Source organism: Curcuma longa, chromosome 1, assembly GCF_044706935.1.
Source record: "Curcuma longa cultivar G26 ecotype Majalengka, Jawa Barat chromosome 1, ITB_CL_G26_1.1, whole genome shotgun sequence".
Classification (NCBI taxonomy): Eukaryota; Viridiplantae; Streptophyta; class Magnoliopsida; order Zingiberales; family Zingiberaceae; genus Curcuma; species Curcuma longa.
Window position 1 is genome coordinate 11641920 of NC_133861.1, and position 22340 is coordinate 11664259.

Sequence of the window (22340 nt, forward strand, 5' to 3'; positions counted from 1 at the left end):
ATGGCTGCTCCTTCTGCCATGATCTCGCCAGTATTATATCAATGTGTCTGTTTTTATCCCGTCAAAGCATGGCTTGTCCCTCAGTTGGAATCAATTCAAAGTTGTAGCCAGGATTTCGAGTGCAAAAAGTGTGCTTTAGAACAATTCGTGGACCCTGTGAGCCCCATTCGCCATTGTTGCCCCTTAACCAGCATCATTAACCGTGCTTTGGTAAGTGGTTTTCAGTTCTTTAGTCTGAAGAATGTTGCCAAGAATGGCCGGTTCTTCTCCTATTCGATTCGTCGTCTCTTCTACAATTTGGACTCGTGCTAATTAATTGCATATACCTTTGTCCTAACATTCTACCAAGCACACTTGCAGAGCAAGTGATCCATTTCAGTTGATTCTTTTGAAGGAATGATAAGTTCCATTCTCTGTCAAAACAAGTGATGAAAAAGAGAGACACCAATGATGATCACTACGCTCCCTAATTACTTCGTTAAGCACTCTTCCAGATCTTAAAACTGTTCGTAGGCTGTGCCCACCTATTGGAAGCTGGGGAGTTCGATGGGGGAGAACAAGGGAAGGGCTGTGTTCTTGTGGGTGACCTTCTTCTGCTCTTTGGCTTGTGCAAATGCTTTGCTCTCCCCTAAAGGTGTTAATTTTGAAGGTAGAATTCATGGCCTACTTCTTTCCTCCTATAAAAACTTTCAATGAAGACAAAAATGATTCCTTTTTTTTTTTTGTTGTTAATGTTTCAGTTGAAGCTTTGATGGACAACAAAGTTTCATTAAAGGATCCCCATGGTGTTCTTGGGAATTGGGACAGAGACTCAGTTGATCCATGCAGCTGGAGCACGGTCTCATGCTCACCTCAAACCTTAGTGATTGGCCTGTGAGTCTCTCACTCAATCTAAGTGAGCAAGGAAAAGAGACAACTCTAATTCTTTTAAGTGTTTTTTTTACAGGGAAATTCCTAGCCAGAATCTATCAGGAACTCTTTCTCCAAGCATCGGGAACCTTACAAATCTTGAGTTTGTGTAAGAACTCTATAAATTCTTTAACTCAACACGTTACTTTGATCCATTCTGACAACATCATCCCATGTTTTCAGTCTCCTGCAGAATAACAACATATCAGGATTATTACCACAAGAGATCGGGAAGCTCTCCAAGCTCCACAAACTTGATCTCTCCAACAATAACTTTCGTGGTGAAATTCCTGCTTCAGCAGGAAACTTGAAGGGCCTTCAGTACCTGTAAGTTTAAACAAAAAATCAGTATTTCCATGGTGGAAAATCATAAACTAAGAACTGTTATTTGCCAACAGGAGGCTAAATAACAACAGTTTCAGCGGAGCATTTCCTGTGCCTTTGGCAAACATCACTGCTCTAACCTTTTTGTGAGTTTGTCTGCCTGCTGTTTAATTATCTAAGGAATATATTTTATGATGTATGTTAATAAATTTAAAAAAAAATCTTATGTATTATTTCTATGATTCAGAGACTTGTCTTACAACAACTTTAGTGGCCCTATACTCAAGTTTCCTGCCAAGACAGTTAAGTAAGTCTATATCTGTTCTCTGCTTCGACTGCCTTCTATCTCTGTTTCTCTTTCAGTTTTTCGTCTTTATTACATTTTTTTACTCATCAAATCATGAACATGCTGAGTAGCAGACAGTAACATGAAACTTCAAAGGAACAATAATTGGTTGTTGCATTTATTTCCTTTTGCCTCAGCATTGTAGGCAATCCTTTAATTTGTCCAACTGGTTCAGAAAAGATATGTTTCCAAACATCATCAGTGCCGATCTCCTCCAACTTAAATAACAGTCGAGGTAAAATTATACAGTTTGAAGTATTCGAAGTGATGATCAAAATCTCGATTCTGAATACTTATTTCAAATTCTCTTTGTTAAGGTGTCTCAACTTCAGGAAGGCCAAAAGGTCACAAAGTTCTTGCATTTGCGTCTAGCTTTGCATGTGTAGCTGCAATCAGCCTTGTCCTGGGACTTTATCTCTGGTGGAGACGAAGGCACAACCACCATCTGTTCTTAGATGTCAATGGTAACAAGTTCTAACACCAGTGATGTCGATGTCGAATCCATAAGCTTCTCGGATCACTGGTTCTTCAGATAGCTAGTAATGTCGATGGCATTTGATTTGCAGAGCAACACAAGGAGGAACTCTGCCATGGAAACCTGAGGAGGTTCCAGTTCAGGGAGCTGCAAATTGCAACCAACAACTTCAGCAGCAAGAGCATACTGGGAAGAGGCGGATTCGGAAACGTTTACAAGGGCAAACTGAAGGACGGGACGGTGGTGGCAGTGAAGAGGCTCAAGGACGGAAACGCGGCCGGCGGAGAGGTCCAGTTCCAGACCGAAGTGGAAATGATAAGTATGGCGGCGCACAGGAACCTGCTCAGGCTGTGGGGATATTGCATGACTGCGACGGAGAGGCTCCTCGTTTATCCCTTCATGTCCAATGGCAGCGTCGCTTCTCGTCTCAGAGGTTGGTCGAGTTGATGGTAGATTTAGCGATTTGGCATTGAATTGTTCTTGTCTTGTAAATTTCTGCAGCGAGGCCATCGTTAGAGTGGAGGACGAGGAAGAGATCGATCGCGGTGGGGGCGGCCAGGGGGCTGCTGTACCTTCACGAGCAGTGCGACCCCAAGATCATCCACCGCGACGTCAAGGCCGCCAACATCTTGCTGGACGACGAGTGCGAGGCCGTGGTGGGAGACTTCGGCCTCGCCAAGATGCTGGACCACGCCGACTCCCACGTCACCACCGCGGTGCGGGGCACGGCCGGCCACATCGCGCCGGAGTACCTCTCCACCGGGCAGTCCTCCGAGAAGACGGACGTCTTCGGCTTCGGGATCCTCCTCCTCGAGCTCGTCGCGGGATCTTCGAGGGCCGCGAGCCAGAAGGGGGCCATGATCGAGTGGGTGCGCGAGGCGCACCGGGAAAAGAAGGTGGTGGAGGTGCTGGTGGACGAGGAACTGAAGAGGAAGGGGTATGACGAGGCGGACGCGGAGGAAATGGTGCGCGTGGCGCTGCTGTGCACGCGGTACGTGCCGGGGGAGAGGCCGAGGATGGCGGAGGTGGTACGGATGCTGGAAAAGGAAGCGGTGCAGGCGGTGGCGCCGGATAGGTGCGAGGCGGCAGCGTCCGGGCGAGGACTGATGGGTGGCGTCGGAGGCAGTGGCGGACGCAAGTTTGAGGACGGGTTCGAATTGCCGTCGGAGAGGTTCTCCGACGACTCGTCGTTGCTGGTCCAAGCCATGGAGCTCTCCGGACCAAGGTGACGTGTCTCGTCGGAGAGCTTGTACAGGAAGCTTGACAGCTACGTCTTTTTTTTTCTTCCAGTGTTTTTTTTTTCTAGCTGAATTAAGAGCAACAAAATTAAATCTTCTCCAATAATATTATTACATCAATTAAACTCATTTATCTAGAATCAATTGATTCCCATAATAATAAAAACTTTTAATATCAATGTTATCCAAAAAAAAAGAAGTAATCAAACATTTTAGATCCAAATAAAATAAACATGAACGTTTTGAATCATCCAAACATGAAAAAAGCAATAATATAATGTGTGTTATAATTGAGAACAATCTCTTCAACCACACCAAAACAATAAACATAATGAATAAACAAGAGCAATATAGCATTAACCGAAGAGAATTCAAAGTATAGGCTACTGTTTCCTTACAAGTTAGTACATCTGGTATTAAAGAACATATAAATAAAACAAAAAAAAAAAAAGTAAAATCTCATTTCAAACTATTTCTACAAAAAGAAACTTCTCAATAAGCTTATCTAGATCTCTGTGATCTCAAATGCCTTGGCATTTATTGTGAGGCATTGTCATAGTTTTCACTGCTTGAACTTACCTGCTCATTCTCTTCTGCAAAAAAAGGTGGATCCGCCACTGATTTATTTAATCGATAAATAAATCTCATCAAATTTGAACCTCGGTGAAACATAGTCAACGCAGAAACGACTTTCCCTGAACTTCCGTTGTGGATTCAGCTGCAACATCCTTGCAATGCACCACCAAATAGATAGACTGCATGGCCAAACGAAGATGTAGATGTTTGAGTCTTGCAACCAACGTGAAGCCGAAGAGCTGGAAGGGAACACAGCCACATTAGTTGAAAAAATAAGTAGAATCCAGAACATCTCTCGGGTTGAAATCTCCCCGCTCCGGTAATGGTGGGAATTCCAAGGCCGGAAAGTTTTGCTGAAAGCTCTCCAATAGCTGCAAAAAAAGTACCATCTGGCATGTCAGGGGTAGTCCTCAAAAGGGGAAGGATAAAACAATTGGCATTGTTAAAAAGAAGCCAACAAAGTGAAGAACTTTTAACTTCAAGATGCACTTGGTTATTCAAGTGGTTGATGCTTGAGAGTACTGACAGCACCCAGGCAAAACAACTACATTTAAGCTATTCCGACATTATTAGGAAAAGAGGCGTAGAAAATGCTATTACATTTTCCAATATGGGCTTCTCATAGAGTTCCACAAACTTTTCACGAAGAATTGTATTCATCTGGTCGACATCGCATGCATGTGTCCAGAATGAATCATGGACTCCTGCAACAGAATAAAAAGGATGTATAATCAGCCACTTCATGGATGCAATAGAAAAGAGCTGTTCATTTAATTATGTAAAGGTGTCTTCCGTAACAAAAGGACAAACCTGCAAAGCTTAATCCTGCTCTTTTACAGGCAACTGCAGTCATCATCATGTGAGAGCCATCAAGAGAGTGAACAAAGTTTGGGGGAAATGCTGTTCTTTGTCGTTTCACCATGACCTATAGAAGGAACAGGAAAGTTCAACAGTTAAGCATCTAAAATCTTGATCATGGATCAAAGAAGACGTCATGCTAATATCTTCAGCTACAGGCAAATGGTGAAAAAAGAATAGAAGCAGACCTTGTCAGTTTCCTTTTGTAAGGACACTACCTGAAGAGATGTTCTAACCTGAACGATATTGTTAATATATATGGAAAGATTAGTTAATGCCCAATAAAGAAGAACGATGACTGGAATCTTGGATCAATAGCTTCAAGTATGACTTACAAGCTGTGTTCCAAGTGCACGATATGGCTGAACTACAAGAAGTCCAAGAGGACTAGTCCACCTCACTGCATGGTTTTTTGCAGCAATAATCTGTAGAACAAGACAACTCAGTTTGTTGCTTTTTCCAGCACTTAGGTTTCTAAAAATATGAAAGAAAACACAAGCATAATCATCAGTGTTATCAAAAGCTAGTACCTAATTTTATATCAAGGAAAATTAAGGTACTATGTTAATAGAAAATTGTGTCCAAGGAAACACGATATTCGAGGTAATTTATTTCAGAAAATGCATGTTTAAGACAATATGCAATGTAGTTTTAGCATAGTTCAAAGTAGAAGAAATAGCTAACTTAATTAAATCGAATATGTGAAATGTATTTATTGTCTCAATATATTTTTGAAATTTTAATAGGTATTAAATTGCGAACCAGGTTCCTATCATAAGCAATGTCAGTAACTATCTCACCCACCATACTTCATGATCTAACAGCATTTTCAACATCTCTATCCAGAAAGCAGCCTTAATCGCCTAAAATAACCTTAATCGGCTAAAAGTAGCCAGTATACTTGAGTTTTAGTTCTGAAAAGCTTTGTAGTATTGATGACTAATTAACTAATTACAAACCTTCGCACAATCACCAAGCCAGCTCATAATACAACGTGCAGATTTGAACATCTCCCCTAACGCAGTCAACGTCGTCTGTACAGATGATCATAGATACTCAGATAAACAAAAACAGATGATCAAGATACTCAGATAAACAAAAAAATTCAACAAAACCTAAAATACATAATGAAAAGAGTAAAGTGAGAAGAGGATTATTTCTTACTTTGGCAGCATAACTAGCAGCGTTCGATAGCTCTTTTTGATCAGCAATAACACCACGATCCTTTAATCTTCTTTTTATTTGGTCTCGAGCTCCAATATAAGTTACGCCATAAACAGATGTCATGACAGTCTGCTTCACCAACTTCCTATCAACCTTAATTAACAGAAAAACAATTACAAAGGAACAACCAAGGTCTAATGCATAGTTAACAAGAAAAGAAATCCTCTATTTCCGCGTACTTCCATACATGGCATCAAAAAGTATTAGAAAAGAACTATCAATTCATGTTAGAATCAACAGTTTACAGATGAACAACCAATAAGTGTTCTTGCTGCAAGTTCAAACTAGATACAGCAAAGTATTAGGACAGTGTAGACCAGGTAATGTACAAACCTGATCAACTATTAGTCTAGCCAGTAAAGCATTTGGGTTTTCAGCAGGATCTTGCTGTGCATCTCGTTGCATGATTTTTTGGACCCTGCATTATATAAATGACATTCAGAATGACTTCTTTCAGCGTTCCAAAAGGCTAACCAATGTCAATTTCAATTAGACAATATCCTTGAAGATTTTTCTCAGTTGAAAGGGTAGTGGAAATGCAAAAAGTTTAAGCAGTAGATTGCAAACTTTTAATTAATTAGTAGCTCTAAGAGGTGCACAGAAGTTAGAGGAGATAAATCAAAATAAGTTTCAAATATGTGAGACATCTCACTAAATAATTCAGCTAAAAAACAATTAAATTCCTAATGGAAAAAAGGTGAATTTGCACATCCAACACAGTGTAGGTGTCCCCTTAAGAGAGATTGTGACTATGTTATCCAGCTAACGGAAACCACTTTAAAAAAAGTGGACAAATAAAAAATACAGTGGTCGAATACTTACTTAAAGCATTTCATACAGTGGTCTTTAAGTCCCTGCCAAGATTTCAGAATGCATATATGGTTATATGCAGTATGTGTTGACCCACGGCATAGCAAATATGTAGGACAGAGGTGCATATGTGCTCGGTATTAAAAAATATTAAAGACAAATTTATAGTAACAAAATGGCTAATATATAACTAGTAAAGTATATTGATAAACATCCAATTCACACTTCCCCATTTCCACATAGGAAAATATCCATGTCAATCGTCTAATCAAAACCCCATAAAATATATCAATCAATATTAATTAACAATGTTCTATCATCGTCGTCGTCGTCATCATCATTCATGATCAAATCGTATTTGTACCAACTATTTGGCGTGGCTATACCAATTTTATCCCTACATGATTTGCTACCTATACTAAACATTCATACAAGATTAGTAAACATTCGCCTTAGTAGCTATTTCCCTAGTTAATGTTCATATTATCTTGTTTCTAGATTTACCCAAGGTGAGCATGTAGGGTGTCGCGACATTAGATTGCTCTGAAATATACATCGGTGTTAGAGGCTTTTGGAGATTTATCATTGCTCATTGAGGATTTATAGTTTGCTTTATCTATGTTTTAATTAATTAATAATTTCTCTTAGTGAAAGGTGATTGCTATATTTTCGTTTTAAGTTTCTTGTATGTACCTGAAGGGAAACCTTGGTGCAATGATAAAGTTGTTGCTAGCCTTATGGTCACAAGTTCGAGTCGCGAAGATAACCCCTTGTAATGCAAGATAAGATTGCATATAATAGACCTAATGTGGTCTGACCTTTCTCTGGTACCCGCATTGGCAAGAGCTTCGTGTACCGAGCTGTCATTTTTTTTCTTAGTATGTACTTGAAAAGCCCTTTAGAATGAACAAACTCATTGTTATTGTATTACTACCAAGGTTTGAAATTTTGAAGCATGCAGAAATTTCAATCTCTGACTAAAACGACTCTATCATACCGTGTTGTATGAATTCAATATTGTTTAATTGAATTATTAATAAAAGCAGAATTAATTATACTTAGTAAAATTTGTATCTTTTAATTAACTTTTTATTAAAATAAGTTGTTTATTGAATAATTAATTACATTATTAATATATGTTTGCTATTTTGTTTATATTTATTGATTAATTTAATCACTTTAATAATTAAAAAAGCTTGTAACCATTGGGTTTTTTTAACTTTAGCCAATTGTAAATTATATACTTCTTTTGTTTCATAATGATTGCACATAATAATTTCACATAAACATATTGAATAAGTAATGAGGAAATTAGACATTCCATGGTTTTCAATAAACTAGGATGTGTTTTGCTTTGAATTAACATTGTAACACTATTAAATTTGCAAGTAAGAAAGGCTTTGATTGTTAAACATGTAATTTTATTTGAAATGAACATATATTTTTATGTGTTTATATAATTGTGTTTGAAATTTATTAATATTATTTGATAAGAAATTTGAGTATTACGTATCACTTTGTTTTATTTTTTTTTTATAAACATAAATAATTTTTTTGAATGTAGTGAAATAATTTAAAATTCTCTCATTTGAATTTAATTAATTTTGTTTCTAACTATAATTATTAGATGAGTAAAAAAATAATGAGATATAAGATTTTTCAAATTTTAGTATGTAAAATATTATATTTTAGGCTTCAATTAGATTTTGAATTTTATAATTATATATATTTAAATATGAAATTTCTAAAAAATATATATAAAGTTAGATTCATTCAACTCAATCAAATTTGAAACATTTAGATTTAATATTTTTAATAAAATTAAATTCAAAATTGAAAATTCTTTATACTTTCCAACTGAATTTTATAGATTAAAAAAAAAATATTATCAAATCCATTCAATGCACACATATTGTAATTATCACGTGTTCCAATGAACTAAATTAAAATTAATAAAATAGATTATTTTTTAACTTAATCAATAAATTTTTATTTAATCAAAGTGTTGTGCCATGTACACATGCATATTATAATTATCATGTGTTCCAATGAAATAAATTAAAAATATTAATTAATTTTCACTTAATTAAATAAATTTTTATTGAATCAAAGGACATGGAACTTCATCATTATGGACATATTTTGTGTTACTTTCTTCCCTCCCATAGCTTCCATCCATGTAAACTGACCCTAAACATTTCATGTTGAATTGCATAGCCTCTAAATACTTAGCATGCCAGGATATATAAAATTTATCGATCCAACATAATATTACCCTAGCGTCTAGGAAAATAAGACAAGAAAAATGAATCAAACACAATTAAACAAGTTATCGAAGTAATTGAACAATAAACAAATTATTGAAGCACAAGAACGTACCCAGCAGCTATGCCCGAGTAAACATCTGCAGGCTTGTCTCCATCGACTAGGTTTACCGCAGCAGCCCCAAACTAAATTCAATTTGAAGTTGAGCTAATTAAAATTAAAAAAATGTTACATTATATAAAAAGAAAGAAATTAGATAGTATAATAAAAAAGAAACATGTACACAATATCAGTTATAATTTATTTTATTAATAGAAGCAATGCTCTCTGTGGCCTCAAATTAAGCATAACATTATTTAGTGTAATATTCTGACTAAATAAGAGATGCAGATAAAAAGCCTACTAAATATGAACTGCACAAGGACCAAAAGAACTAAAAGTAATCAAATAAAACATCTACAGATTCAAACACAACACAAAAAACAAAGTTCAGCAAGAGATGGTAGCAGCCAATTCCACCAAAACATTGAGTGTCAAGACCCTAGTGCAGCATCGACCATCATGTCCTCTGCTAGGAGATGTGATGGGATAGGAAGCCAACAGCTACCATCAGCACAGAATACTTCAATTGTTGTTGACGTCTCGCTGGACAATAGTGTCATGCTCGATTGAGAGTCATGCATCGTCTTCATGTGAGACTAGTCAACACCAAAATAAGGCTTCCAATTTCAATAAGTTCTTTCTTAGTAAGATCAACAGTTAAATCTTAGAGAAAATATATTTTAAAACCTTCAAAAGATAGGTTCTACTCTAGCACTTTGCTTCCGACTTCATCAAAATGAATATTACTTAATTTGATAACTAAATCCTTTACAAGAATGCAATTTGCAATAACAAAAGAGAGGATCTACCTTATCTCTTCCTAAAGCTGCATAGTGTTGAAGTCCATTACAAGATCCATCCTGAAAAAAGAAATAGAAAGATTCAGGCACTATTTTTGATTGCACAGAATAACCACTTTTAGTAACAAAATAATATCAAAGCAAAAAAACACACATTATAAAACTCTAAAATATTCTCAATATCCATGCACAACTAGGTACTCTTTTCACAAACATAATATCAGTGCCAACTATTAAGATTCAGCATAAAAAATTCCAAAAAATGTTATTGTCACTGTTTGTTGTTCTATGAACTCAAAATTTTTACTATCTAATTGTTTCGCCAAACTATTTAAATCTATCTCCTTTAAATTTCTACAAAAAACAGGAGCATTATCTTTGCATTTACTTCATACAAAACATGTTCGGTTAAAATAATTCAATATATAGTGGACTACCAATTGTCAAGTCTGTTTGACACCAAACAATTGTCCATCAGATAATGTAGGGAACTGATATTCACAAGTTCATATTAATTCACCTTTTACTAGTGGTATCAGGGTTAACAAGAATGGTTGGGACAAGAATATCAACTTTTTTCATACTTTAGGTATCCATATAACTATCATAAATCCTTCAAGTGACCCTAACCCACCTTCCTTTTCCTTTTCTGTTCTTTTTTTTCTTTATGATTTATTTTTCCTTTTTTATTCCCTTTCACTTTCTTTCATTTTATTCTCTTCCAGCATTCCTAAAGTTCCCATAGGTTTCTTGATCCCAATGATTATAGAATCCTAATTCACATGTATAATTGAAACATAATAGCTGATATATAAAACAAGTCATGATTTTCAACTAGAGCCTGAGACAAATCAAAGGCAAATTATTGTCTCATTTAAGCAGAGAACATGAAACTAGAATACTCATGCACCTGATGTACAGGTATGTGTGAAATTGTAGCTTCTGGAGAAGAGTTTCTTAATGCCTCAGCAAGATTGATACAAACTGACAGGCATTGAAAGGGGTCTTCAGCACCTAACCACCAACGCCCACCCTCAAGTGGTCTATCCGCAGAGTCAAATATATCCTCCAAGTGACTTTCTGTAAATGCTATTCGACCATCATAAGACAACTTGTTCACTCCACTGCCATATAAATTTGCTAAATGAATTTTTAACCAACGTAAGCCAGATTTTCCAAGTGGCCTTCCCTCTGCAAACTCTAAAATTCCTCGGCATAAATCAGAACCAAGATGGTTTAGGTAGGGGTGCATTGGATTAGCACGCCCTCTGAAGTCCAGGTTGTGTGGATAATAGAATTCCTCCTCATCTTCCATCTTTCTAGCTACCTGATTTCAAGAATAAAGGATGAGTTCATATTTTAGGTATAAATGTTGGTAAAGGAACTTATGGAAGCAATACAAAAGGTATCTTCCTACAGAGAGTTTAAGTTCCACATCACAGCTTTGAGAATGTCTTTCATTAATTTTCTTCCTAACAGATCTCATTTTCAACTTCCACTCCCGAAGTTCAGTCTCATCTTCAGTATCAGGTTTCTCAGGAAGAGGGATCTGGAGTTGGATAATATAAAGATAGTATCAAGTTACATTGTCAAAAAAAAATACAAAAAAAAACAAAAAAGTGTGCGCCAAAGATAATATAAAGAGCCAAGAAAAACTCACATCTTCACGATCAACCAAGCCAGCAAGACATCCTCCACTGGACCATATTCTTTCTACAATACCAAGAACCCTTTTGCTTACCCTCCATTTAGTACTACCAAGCATGTCCAGAGCCTGAAATATGTACTATTAGTTCTCTGCTATTTCACAGAATACCTTATCCTAGACAATAACCATCCCCAAATTTCTGAGTAGGTGGAAGCTGTTGTACAGATAACAAAAAAAAATGTTGCTAAGCAGGCTCTTGCTAGCAACAATACAAATCATTAGCAAAATGATGCAAGTATCATAAGAAGCTCATGCATTTTTCAATCATGCATTTCCATATGTGAAAGCCAAGCATGGTAATACAAAGCACTTTAGGCCACCATCAGGTTAAAAAGAAAAAGACCAACTATTTTTCAATAGGCAGACTAAATTATCATATAATCAAAACTTTACAATTCTAGATGCATATATCAATGATTAGGGAAACCAAAAGAATTAGAACGAGTTCCAATGAAACAATAACGTGAATAAAAAAATCTTGAAGATAAGCAATGATGTGGGATTTGATCCAACATTAAGCATCAATAGACAATGTCTTTAATTACCAACTCAGTCGGCACCATTAAGAAAACATTCTTGAGTTTATAATTGCATGCGCAATGTACACGTTTTCAAGATATAAAACCTCAAAGATAGTTTGCATCTGCTTTCTTGGAGCCCTTTTAACTGCCTCTCTTTGTTGTCTTGCCCCATGCTTTCTTGGATGCATTTTGGGGATCATCGAACCTCCTCAATGGGCCATCATTGACTGTGAACCCATTGGTCCAAAAGTAGATATTGTGAACTATGCTCTCAGGCTGTTGAGGAGCAGCATGCACTGTTTCACCTGATAGTAGTCTGCCAGTTCCTGTAAAACTTCTTGAGCTTGAAGATTGACTAGGCTCAACTGGTCCTTGCATGGCTCCCATCTGCCTAGCTTGCTCAAATATTGCATCATTACTGTTACCATCTTTTGATGGATCTTGGACCAGCATTCCACTGCAAAATTAACTGGGTTATTTCTGACCCAAAAATAAATAACTGGGTTATTACCATACATACCTCAACAGGAAACTATGACTATGACAATAATCTGGGAATCCCAACAAACTGGGCTTAACTTGAGACACTTTAGATTATGTAAGAAAAATTTCTTTGGTCTTCCTTTTACCTTTCTCAGTTCACATCTCAGGAATAATTAACTCAAGGAGTGTGTTCACATTATTTAAACCTATTTTCTCCCATCTATCACTTATCAGGATTCAGGACTAAGCTTAATTGCTTGGGTATATATATTTTTATTTAATATGATCTAGTAACCCACATATTCATTTCAACATACTCATGTCAGTTGTATAAATTATAATTGTCATTCTAAATTAGCTGTCATTTAAACTGAGGAGCAAATGACTGCCTATTTCATATATTCATTAATCAAATAGCTTCACTAAAGTTAAAACACACTTTCGTTATGGAGAAAGAAACATGACACATGCGATCAGGTCATGTATTCCACCACAACAGTAAAACACACTTTCGTTATGGAGAAAGAAATATGACACATGCGATCAGGTCATGTATTCCACCACAACAGACTGAAATCAATGTAATAGAAATTGGTATTCTAAGGCTTACATAGCATTTTCATTGTATTTGACATTCTAAAGTTACCATGTAGCAGCCCCACATGAACTTCCCAGTACTCATGCAAAACATCTTTAATACAAAATGAAGGAAGATAGTTGATTAATTACTAAAAGATTCATGAATGCATGAATCAAAGTTATGGAAAGAGGATGAGAAATAATCATTAGCTGTTAAGAGCAAAATTGTAGAATTAAAGGCATGAAATCATTTCAATCCTTAAGAATGCATTATAAAATGTTGTTTCGACTAATCTTTGTGAATTTTGTGTAGTTTGGAAAGATAATAATAGATATCACTGGTACTTCCAAACTCACTCTTATTTCAGAAATACACACTTCCAGAAGAAACAAACCATGACAATATTCCAAATGTAGCCCTGATTTGAATATGTAGTTAGCAAAACAGTTTGAAAAGCCTTTTGCACTTTTCACTTTGCAATTTTACTCACAAGTAGCATTTTGCAAGTGACTGCTACTACATTTACTTTGATAACATTTTGGAAATAATTAAAATGTTTACTGACAAATTTTAATATTAGATTAACTGCAGAAAGAATATAGCTAACTGCTAATTATCTATCAGACTGAAACCCATATTCCTTTGCAAATATTCAGTGAATTTGTTGCAACTAAGGATGCTCTAAGAAATGATCAGAAGCTCATGCATAGAGACAATATCATTAATTAGTAAAGACAGGACTTAAATTTTTTGAGAATTCATGATCTCCATAGACGCCCTTTTTATGGGTGTAGATTGCTTACTTGCAAGTATAAGTACAAAAGATGAATGAAAAAAATGACAAAAAAATCATGTTTCAAAAAGCACTGCTATCTTTGACTCACCAGAATGGCAAATACATGCAATAAAAGATATATAGTAATAAGTATGATTCCAGTAAGTTGCATTGAGAATTGGTAAAAAAACTCACAGTTGGAGTCGAACCATAGAACCTACATCCTATAAACACATATTTGCCTCATCATTCAAGTTTCAACCCTCCTAGTATCAGTTATCTTACTTTTCAATTATCTGATGCCATGACCAGTGACCACCATATATCACAATCCAACATGTTTAACTTTCTACCTATACTTACGAAAAAGAATAAACTTTGGTCCTGTCAAAATGCCTTGCTTGGCTTGGAACATCTCATTTTAAGAGAAATCAGCTTAAGATCAACATCAATTAACATAAGAATATGATAATACACACTCATGTAGGTAAACAAAACAAGACAGCATAAAATTTGCATCCAACTCAAAGGAACTTTATCTCAATTTGTAAGTCCCACATTCATCCTATAATGAATTATTTTCACACAAGGATATAAATGAGCTTTATTAAAGTCTAGATGCATACTCATCATTGCAAATTATTTCACGATGGATAGCGGCCGAAGAAGAGGAAGAAGAGAAAAGTTATGCTGAATTAAAGGAACTTGTAGCAGAACTCAGAGAAGAGAACGCCCGCCGCTGTGAAGTCATTAAAGTCTTACAAACACAAATCAATAATCTGGAAGACAACCAGCGTATCCAGGATGACATCTACCGACTGTTACAAATAAAATACAGCAGGCTCACCGATACTATTCGTGCGAGAGATGAAGTCATCAAGGAAATCCTCGTTAAGCTTTCTTCAATCATAAGTAACGAATAGCTTATATGGAAAAGCATTTTGTGGTATGAAAATGTCCATGTAGTTGAGACCATATAGTTGTTGTTGGGGCCGATTGTTGATTGTTGTTGTTTTGTCATTTTGGATTTAGTTGGTTAAAGTGATGAGTATACCTTCTACACCTAGTGGTTTGATTTTGATGAGTTTGCATTGTAGGAAATTGAATATATCCATCGTGAAATAATTTGCAGTGATACTCATCAAAATCAAACCACTAAGTGTAGAAGTTATACTCATCACTTTAACCAACTAAATCCAAAATGACAAAACAACAGCAATCAACAATCGGCCCCAACAACAACTATATAGTCTCAACTACATGGACACTTTCATACCACAAAATGATTTTCCATATAAGCTATTCGTTACTTATGATTGAAGAAAACTTAACGAGGATTTCCTTGATGACTTCATCTCTCGCACGAATAGTATCGGTGAGTTTGCTGTATTTTATTTGTAACAGTCGGTAGATGTCATCCTGGATACGCTGGTTGTCTTTCAGATTATTGATTTGTGCTTGTAAGACTTTAATGACTTCATAGCGGCAGGCGTTCTCTTCTCTGAGTTCTGCTACAAGTTCCTTTAATTCAGCATAACTTTTCTCTTCTTCCTCTTCTTCGGCCGCCACGTAGCTTTTCTCTTCTTCTCTTCTTCGGCCGCCACGTAGCTTTTCTCTTCTTCCTCTTCTTCGGCCGCCACGTAGCTTTTCTCTTCTTCCCCTTCTTCGGCCATGCTGATTACAAAAGACGAAAACAAAAACACAAGAGTACCGACAAAGATCATAAGGTCTGTAAGGTCCAATATGCAGGAAACGAAAAACACAGGAATAATATCTAGAATAGCAAATGCATTACTCGATCTGAAAAGGAAGCAAAAGAAGTAGATCTGAAAAGGAAGATAACATTACTCGAGCTGGAAGCGGAATGTTGCTCACCTTCGCCCTCACCTTCGCTGAGGCGGTTCCAGAAATGAATATAGGAGGGTAGCGGACTGGCTATTTATAGATGACAGGGACAGCGAGCTGTGGACAGTGTAGACCGGGAGGAGACCAAGGCCACCCGAACCGGTATCCAAACGGAACTTGACCTCCGTCTCCCTCCGCACCACAATGGCAAAACCGACATCCAACGCTTCGTAACGGAGTCAAATTCTATTCCTCCATTTTACCTCCATTTATTGCATCTAATCTCGAATACGCCCTTTCCAGCTGCTGCTTCCCACTTGCCACGGGAAGAGGCTCTGCTTGTCGCACAACAGGAGATGGGAACTTGGGGATGAAAGAGGGCCAGTTAAGGCTCTGAAGAAGAAGCGGTGGGATTTGGGGAGGGTGGGCGGGCGGAGCTCCTCCCCGGTGAATACGTCGGCCACAACAACACCAAGGCGGTTGCGGAAGATGAGCTGATCGTAGGAAGAGCCAAAAAGGGTTAGGCGGAGTGTCTCCGAAGTGACCATAGAGTGTGTAAGATTTAGGCCCACCTTAAAACCCATTTAACCAGCCCTGTCCTAAGCCCATTTAGTAATGGGTTAACGGGTTAATGGATTGGGTTTGGGTTAAACCCGAAACCCGACCCGACACCTCCGCGACTTCTCCTTCTCCGCGACTTTCCTTCTTCGTGCGTTTTCTTCCTTACAACGGCCGCGAGAGAAGGAAGGAATTACTCGTTATAAACACTGCAACCCAGCCTCTGCCCGAACGCCACACCCGAGCGCCCTTCTTCCTCTTCTTCGTTCACAACCGCCGCGGTCCTCTCCACGACCGGCCCTCTCCACAACCGGCGCCGACGCTCGCAGCCCTAGCCGTCGGTAGCCGCAGCCGAGACCTCTCCGCAACCGGCGCCGACACCGACGCCCGCAGCCCTAGCCATCTGGCCGCTGCAGCTGAGAGCAAGAGAGATGACGCCGTAGCTCCCACCCGCCGCAATCCTTTCGGTTCTTCTTCCCGAACAAAGAAGAGCTTACAGAGAAGAGGTTTTTCTTCTGAAATTGAGCTTTTGATGTTTGAAAAGATTTTGTTTGTTTTCACCATTAATATGAGAGAGGTGTAAAGAGAGGAATGAGAGGACTTCTGAATTCAATGTAGACAGTGGATTGTTTAATTTTTATTGAATATCTCTGATATCATATAAATTTGGATTCTCTGGTAAGTATCTTAGGTTAAAACATGTAGATCACGTTTCTTCATTTTTTGTAATGATGTGATTTTGTTGTCTTCGTGGAGGTATTTTCATCTGCGCACAGCACAGTATTGAATCTATTTCCTCTATCATGAGCGACGACGACTTGGTAGCGGAGGGGATTCCACATTCTAGGTATATTGATATATACATATTCTACTTTGCAAAGAAAAATCAAGCCATTAAACACCATAACTACTGCAGATAGTCAAGATACAACACAGGAAATCAAGAAGAAATCAAACTGGAAGTGTTGCACGGTGAACAAGTTATTAATCATATTTATTTCTGGAAGAGGTTGTACATATAACATATGAAAGATGATCAGGATCTAAATGGACAATTTCATGACTCGGTGGAAATACTGGTTAGTTCATTGTTTAATCTGTTCAATTCTACAGGTGGTGATGATTAAATTTACTGCTCAAAATACGGATCAAGTTGTCGATTTTCATTGCATCTTCGAATAAAGCAAAGGATAGTAATTAAGGCAGCAATCTTAATTGTGCATATCTAAATCAAGCCTAGATTACTGTGTTATTCTGCAGTAAGATAAACATTATTATATGGTCACTATAAAAGAAATTGCTTGATGAAAAAAAAAAGAAGGAAAAGGAGCTCAATGTAGCGAGAAGGCAATAAAAGCAGAATACAGCTCAGTGCTTGAATTTGAAAAGGTCAAGAGTCCCAAGGGCAAGCGCCCCAACCGCAACTCCAACTCCAAATGCCATGCTTAATTCGAAAAGGTAAAGAGTCCCAAGGGCAAGCGCCCCAACCGCAACTCCAACTCCAAATGTCATGCCAAGTGCTCGTTCTTTATGCCATGCCAAGTCCTCGAGCTCCTTATGGAGATTGAGATTCTGCAACTTGAGGTCCTCGCGCTCCTTATGGAGATTGAGATTCTGCAACTTGAGGTCCTCGTCCTCAATCTGGGCTTTGCGGTCGTCGTGCAACTTACGGATATCAAGTCCAAAACCCTCCTTCTTAATGAGGTCCTCGTTCTTCTTACGAAGATTCTGTATTACGGATTCATTGAGATCCTGGATTTTCTTGAACTCAACGACGACGTATGAGAAGGGGATTTCTTCGGCCATGGCTCTGACGGCTTTTTTGATTTAGAGGCGGAGGGGGCGGAGAGAACACGAGCAAAACCTAAATGGATGAGCGAAAAGACCGATGACAGGTTGAGATATATTTAAAGAAACGTACCTCTTAAGCAACGGTGATCATTGAATCCAAAAGGTGTGATAAACGGTGACTGATGGAGTCTTTAGTTTTCACGATAGAAATAAAATTTCAGTTTGATCCGCTGGAATACATACGTACTTTCCACTAAATATATAATAAATCTTTTTTAATTAGTTTTTTTTATAAAACTCAATTGATTAGTTCTTTTTATTTTTTAGATCAAATTCTTAGTTTATACATCACTTATAAATAAAATAAAAATAATTAGAAAATAACTCAAATAAACTAATTTAAAACGTAAATAACAACTGCAACTTGTTAATTATTATGTAACTTTAATCAAATATTTATGTTTAATCATAAAGAGTAAATAATGAAAAATAAATAATAGACATTAAAATATTTAAAAAATTATAGAAATGCATCTCCATAAGTAAGATTTATTTGTTCTTTATATCATAATGAATATTTTATATTAAAATAAATGAAAGCTTAATTTTTTATACTCTTGATGATTAACAAAAGATAGGAATACAATGATCTTTCAAAATGCAATAAGTAAAATGCTTACCTAAATTAATGAGAAAAAAAAAATCTAACTTCAACTTGTCTCCTCTCGTCGCTAATTAGACATTGACCTATTTAAAATAGAATCAACTCCACGCTAAGCCAGTATATTATTAATTTTTATCACTGTTTATTTTTTTATTGATTTGCTTGTCATCGATTCAATCTCTCACTCGGTTTATTTTATCGATTGGAATATTTAATTTGATCTCTGTTTAATTTTAATTTTCTAATTTACTTTCTCATAAATAATTAATTTTAATTTTCTAATTTACTTCTTCCTAATTAAATAATTAGGGCCGACCGTGCAGGCGGATCCCACCTTTGTTGTATCGTTAACAAGGCATTCCAGCATTCAATTTTGATTTTTTATTAAAAAAAGATGTTTCAATTCCTATAAAATAATATAAATACTCTCTAATATACTATTCGCTTCTTCTGACATATAAATTAAATCATGACATATTATAATTATGAAATTATAATTATTATATAGTTGTAGCAGCTATGATTTCTTAACTATTACACAGACGGTAACATTTATAATTTTGTAATTACTATGTGAATGCTAGGTAAGCAGATCAAATCCATAATACAGTAGCTACGAAACCATAGCTGTTATAATGCATGTAGGATTTATATAGGAAATGAGGAGAGATCATCACGGACGGATAAAATTGGAAATGTCATAACTTTGGACTCGAGTTGAACTACAGATGTATAATATATTAAATCAAAATTCATTCAAAAATTTACAATTGATTGTGGGGTTGCTAACCACCCGATTTCAACTCAAAAAATATCGTTTAATTAAAGCATTTTAGAGACTACAAATAATTTTAATCCTAAAAAAGATTTGTTTCCATGTTATAGCATCTAAAAAATATAAATATTATAACTATGTAGCAACTACAAAATCATAGTTGCTACAACTATGTGACAGTTTAATTGTAGCAGTTATGAAACTATAACTGCTACAATACACCCGACTAGTTTATGATTTAGATGAAAATTATAAATATGATAATAATTAAAATAGCACCGAAAGATAAATTAATTATATCATTTTATAAAAATAGGATCTCCTTTTATAAAAAAAATCAAAATGAAACCTCCAATTGACAATTTGAAGAAAAAAAAGATAGTATTTTGATTTTTGCTCTACAAATTTTAAACATAAAAAACTTATAAAAAATTCTAAGGTAATATCACTTTTAGAGTGAATGAATATATATATATATATATATATATTTTTTTTTGCAAAAGATTGTTAATGGCTAAAAAGGTTTTAGAGTGAAAAAGATATATATTTTTTCAATTTAAATATGAAAAGTTTTGAAATCAGAAATTTTAAATTTAGGTGAATCATATAAGTGTAGTTTCATCAAGGTTTTCTTGAAAAAAATAATTATTCATGATTTTAAAAGATGTTTGACTGCATGATTGACTAAATCAATAAGAGTTAAGTAGTAATGGAGTGTATTTTGGAAAATATATACGCTATTTGGTAAATTTCAGTAATTTAGATAATTTTAAAACTTGTGATTTAATAAATTTCCGAAATTGAAATTTTAAAGGTCCGGCGGGATATCCGGTCACCTTCTCTTCAGCCTCGTATGGCCGTCGTCCTCCTCTCCTTATTCTCCCATGTGTCGGATCCAGCGCTTTCTTGGCTCTTCCTACGGTCAGGTCAGCTCATCTTCCATTGGGTCTATGCAAGGTTGGTTATATTCTAAGCCTCAAAGGCATTCATATAATCAAATTTCACTTTCTATATCTGTCGGTTATATTCTAAGCCTCAAAGGCATTCATATAATCAAATTTCACTTTCTATATCTGTCGAGTAGTTTATCAAGAATGCCCCTACAATTTTGAAATAACGAAGGAAGCTAGAGGAGTTAATTACCCTAAACCTTAAAGAGTGCCAACCACAATATGTTGCCTTCATAGTTGCATTTTTGTGTGCACATGCATGTGGAAATTAAGTTAAAATAAGCTCAAACAAACAAGCATATTGCATGCAATTATATTTATTTTGAAGGAGCCTTGTGCTTTCATGACTAATTAAAATAGATGTAGATCTTCGACATAAACAATATCAAGGATTGTTAAAGAAAGATGCTAAATTTGAATTGAATTCATCAAGAATGTGTAGTTAAAATTAGTCTTTTTCTTGTCAACTTTAGCTTTTGGGATAAGTCTAGTCGTAGTCAACCAACTTCGACATGTGACGAAAGCATGAGGTAAATTGTTCAAATTCTGCTTGTCTCACTAATATGCACTTGTAGTTCTTGTTTTAGATTTGGGCTAGTCGAATTTAGTATCTAGGGCCAATCACTCATCAAAGGTGTGAGTGTCATATACGGATTGATCTTTTTCCTAACATTTTTAGTTATTGGAATAAGTGATTATCCAAACAGCTTGTATAGACCTAGTAATTAGAATAAAAAGTGAAAATATTTCAAGAAACTTATCTGAGAAAATATAACATTTAAAAACCAGTAAAGGAAAAAAACACTACATTATAGGACGAACTGAAGAGCAAATCCAAGAAACTATAGTGCAAGTTCTTCTCTTTTTTTTTTCCCAAAAAAAAAAAAAATCACAGATAAGTTGTGGGGTAAATAGCGAATATATCTACACGGAAAACAAACATCTCTAATCTGAAAGATTGATCTATCAACACAGTAAATCCACAACTATCAAAATCACTCCCCAAAATGTTAGAATCTGTTTCCAGCATCACGAACGTCAAAAATTCAAATCTCACTGCAACAAATACGCGAAATAAATCAAACGCAAACGTCGACCCCCAAAATCTATCGACAAGTATCATCCACAAGTCATCAGCATCAACACAAAATCGCAGAGCATAAAAGATCCGGCAGGTATAAGATCCAGAACAAGATTCGACTTTTGGAAGGTTTAAGAACTCACAGTCGCGCTTTGTGCTCGGCGGTGCCCCCATCCGCCAGAAATCCGAGAAAAAATCCCCACCATCGCCTTCCCTTCGTCCTGCGCCGCCTCCGCTTCCGCTTCCGCCTCCGCCTTGAAAGCACCTGCCCAGCTCGAAAGAAACTAAACTGCGTGAATTGTGATTGAAGGGCTCGAGGTGGAAGCAAAAGCGACAAAGAGCCGCGCGGCATGTGCGATGGCGGTGACGCAACTCGATGGCGCTAGTTGATCCCGAGCTTAGAAGAGATCACAGGTCACCGCTTTTTCTAGTGGAAATGTTTTATTTACTCTCGAAATTTACCTTTTTAAAAAATATTTTTAAAACGATCAAAGATTACGTATGTAAAAAAAAAAATCTTCTAATTAATTTATTTACTGAAATATTGATGATCAGATAATAATTTTTAGTTTTCGATTGGGGGAAAAACTGAAAATTGTCCACACACGTCTTTCCCCCTTTTTCTAGTTGAAATGTTTTATTTACTCTCGAAATTTACCTTTTTAAAAAATATTTTTAAAAC

At 36.2% G+C, this 22340-nt stretch overlaps 3 protein-coding genes across 4 annotated transcripts; 1 reads left to right on the forward strand and 2 right to left on the reverse strand.

The window, feature by feature from the left end:
• The first annotated feature begins 546 nt into the window (after window positions 1–546).
• LOC141830282 (protein NSP-INTERACTING KINASE 1-like) lies at window positions 547–3283 on the forward strand. Of its 2 annotated transcripts, XM_074717746.1 has the most exons (11): window positions 547–649; window positions 741–873; window positions 947–1018; window positions 1093–1236; window positions 1308–1379; window positions 1481–1540; window positions 1717–1814; window positions 1897–2043; window positions 2146–2487; window positions 2556–3139; window positions 3200–3283. In XM_074717746.1, exons 1-11 carry the CDS (start codon window positions 547–549, stop codon window positions 3281–3283), a joined length of 1839 nt encoding a protein of 612 aa, XP_074573847.1. The 2 variants fall into 2 exon arrangements, with proteins under 2 accessions (XP_074573847.1, XP_074573842.1); XM_074717741.1 differs by having other exon boundaries at window positions 2556–3283.
• A 398-nt stretch (window positions 3284–3681) lies between these two features.
• LOC141830381 (DNA-directed RNA polymerase 2A-like) lies at window positions 3682–14806 on the reverse strand. Its single transcript, XM_074717818.1, has 15 exons — window positions 14621–14806; window positions 12261–12613; window positions 11588–11701; window positions 11345–11476; window positions 10838–11254; window positions 9937–9987; window positions 9140–9210; window positions 6284–6368; window positions 5891–6043; window positions 5686–5760; window positions 5062–5151; window positions 4915–4962; window positions 4679–4793; window positions 4469–4572; window positions 3682–4239 (listed from the first exon to the last, which is right to left on the reverse strand). The coding sequence occupies exons 2-15, from the start codon at window positions 12354–12356 to the stop codon at window positions 4129–4131; spliced, it is 1662 nt and encodes a 553-aa protein (XP_074573919.1). The 5' UTR covers window positions 12357–12613; window positions 14621–14806; the 3' UTR covers window positions 3682–4128.
• A 2896-nt stretch (window positions 14807–17702) lies between these two features.
• LOC141830361 (uncharacterized) lies at window positions 17703–22044 on the reverse strand. Its single transcript, XM_074717802.1, has 2 exons — window positions 21802–22044; window positions 17703–18261 (listed from the first exon to the last, which is right to left on the reverse strand). The coding sequence occupies exon 2, from the start codon at window positions 18201–18203 to the stop codon at window positions 17766–17768; it is 438 nt and encodes a 145-aa protein (XP_074573903.1). The 5' UTR covers window positions 18204–18261; window positions 21802–22044; the 3' UTR covers window positions 17703–17765.
• Window positions 22045–22340: the final 296 nt, after the last annotated feature.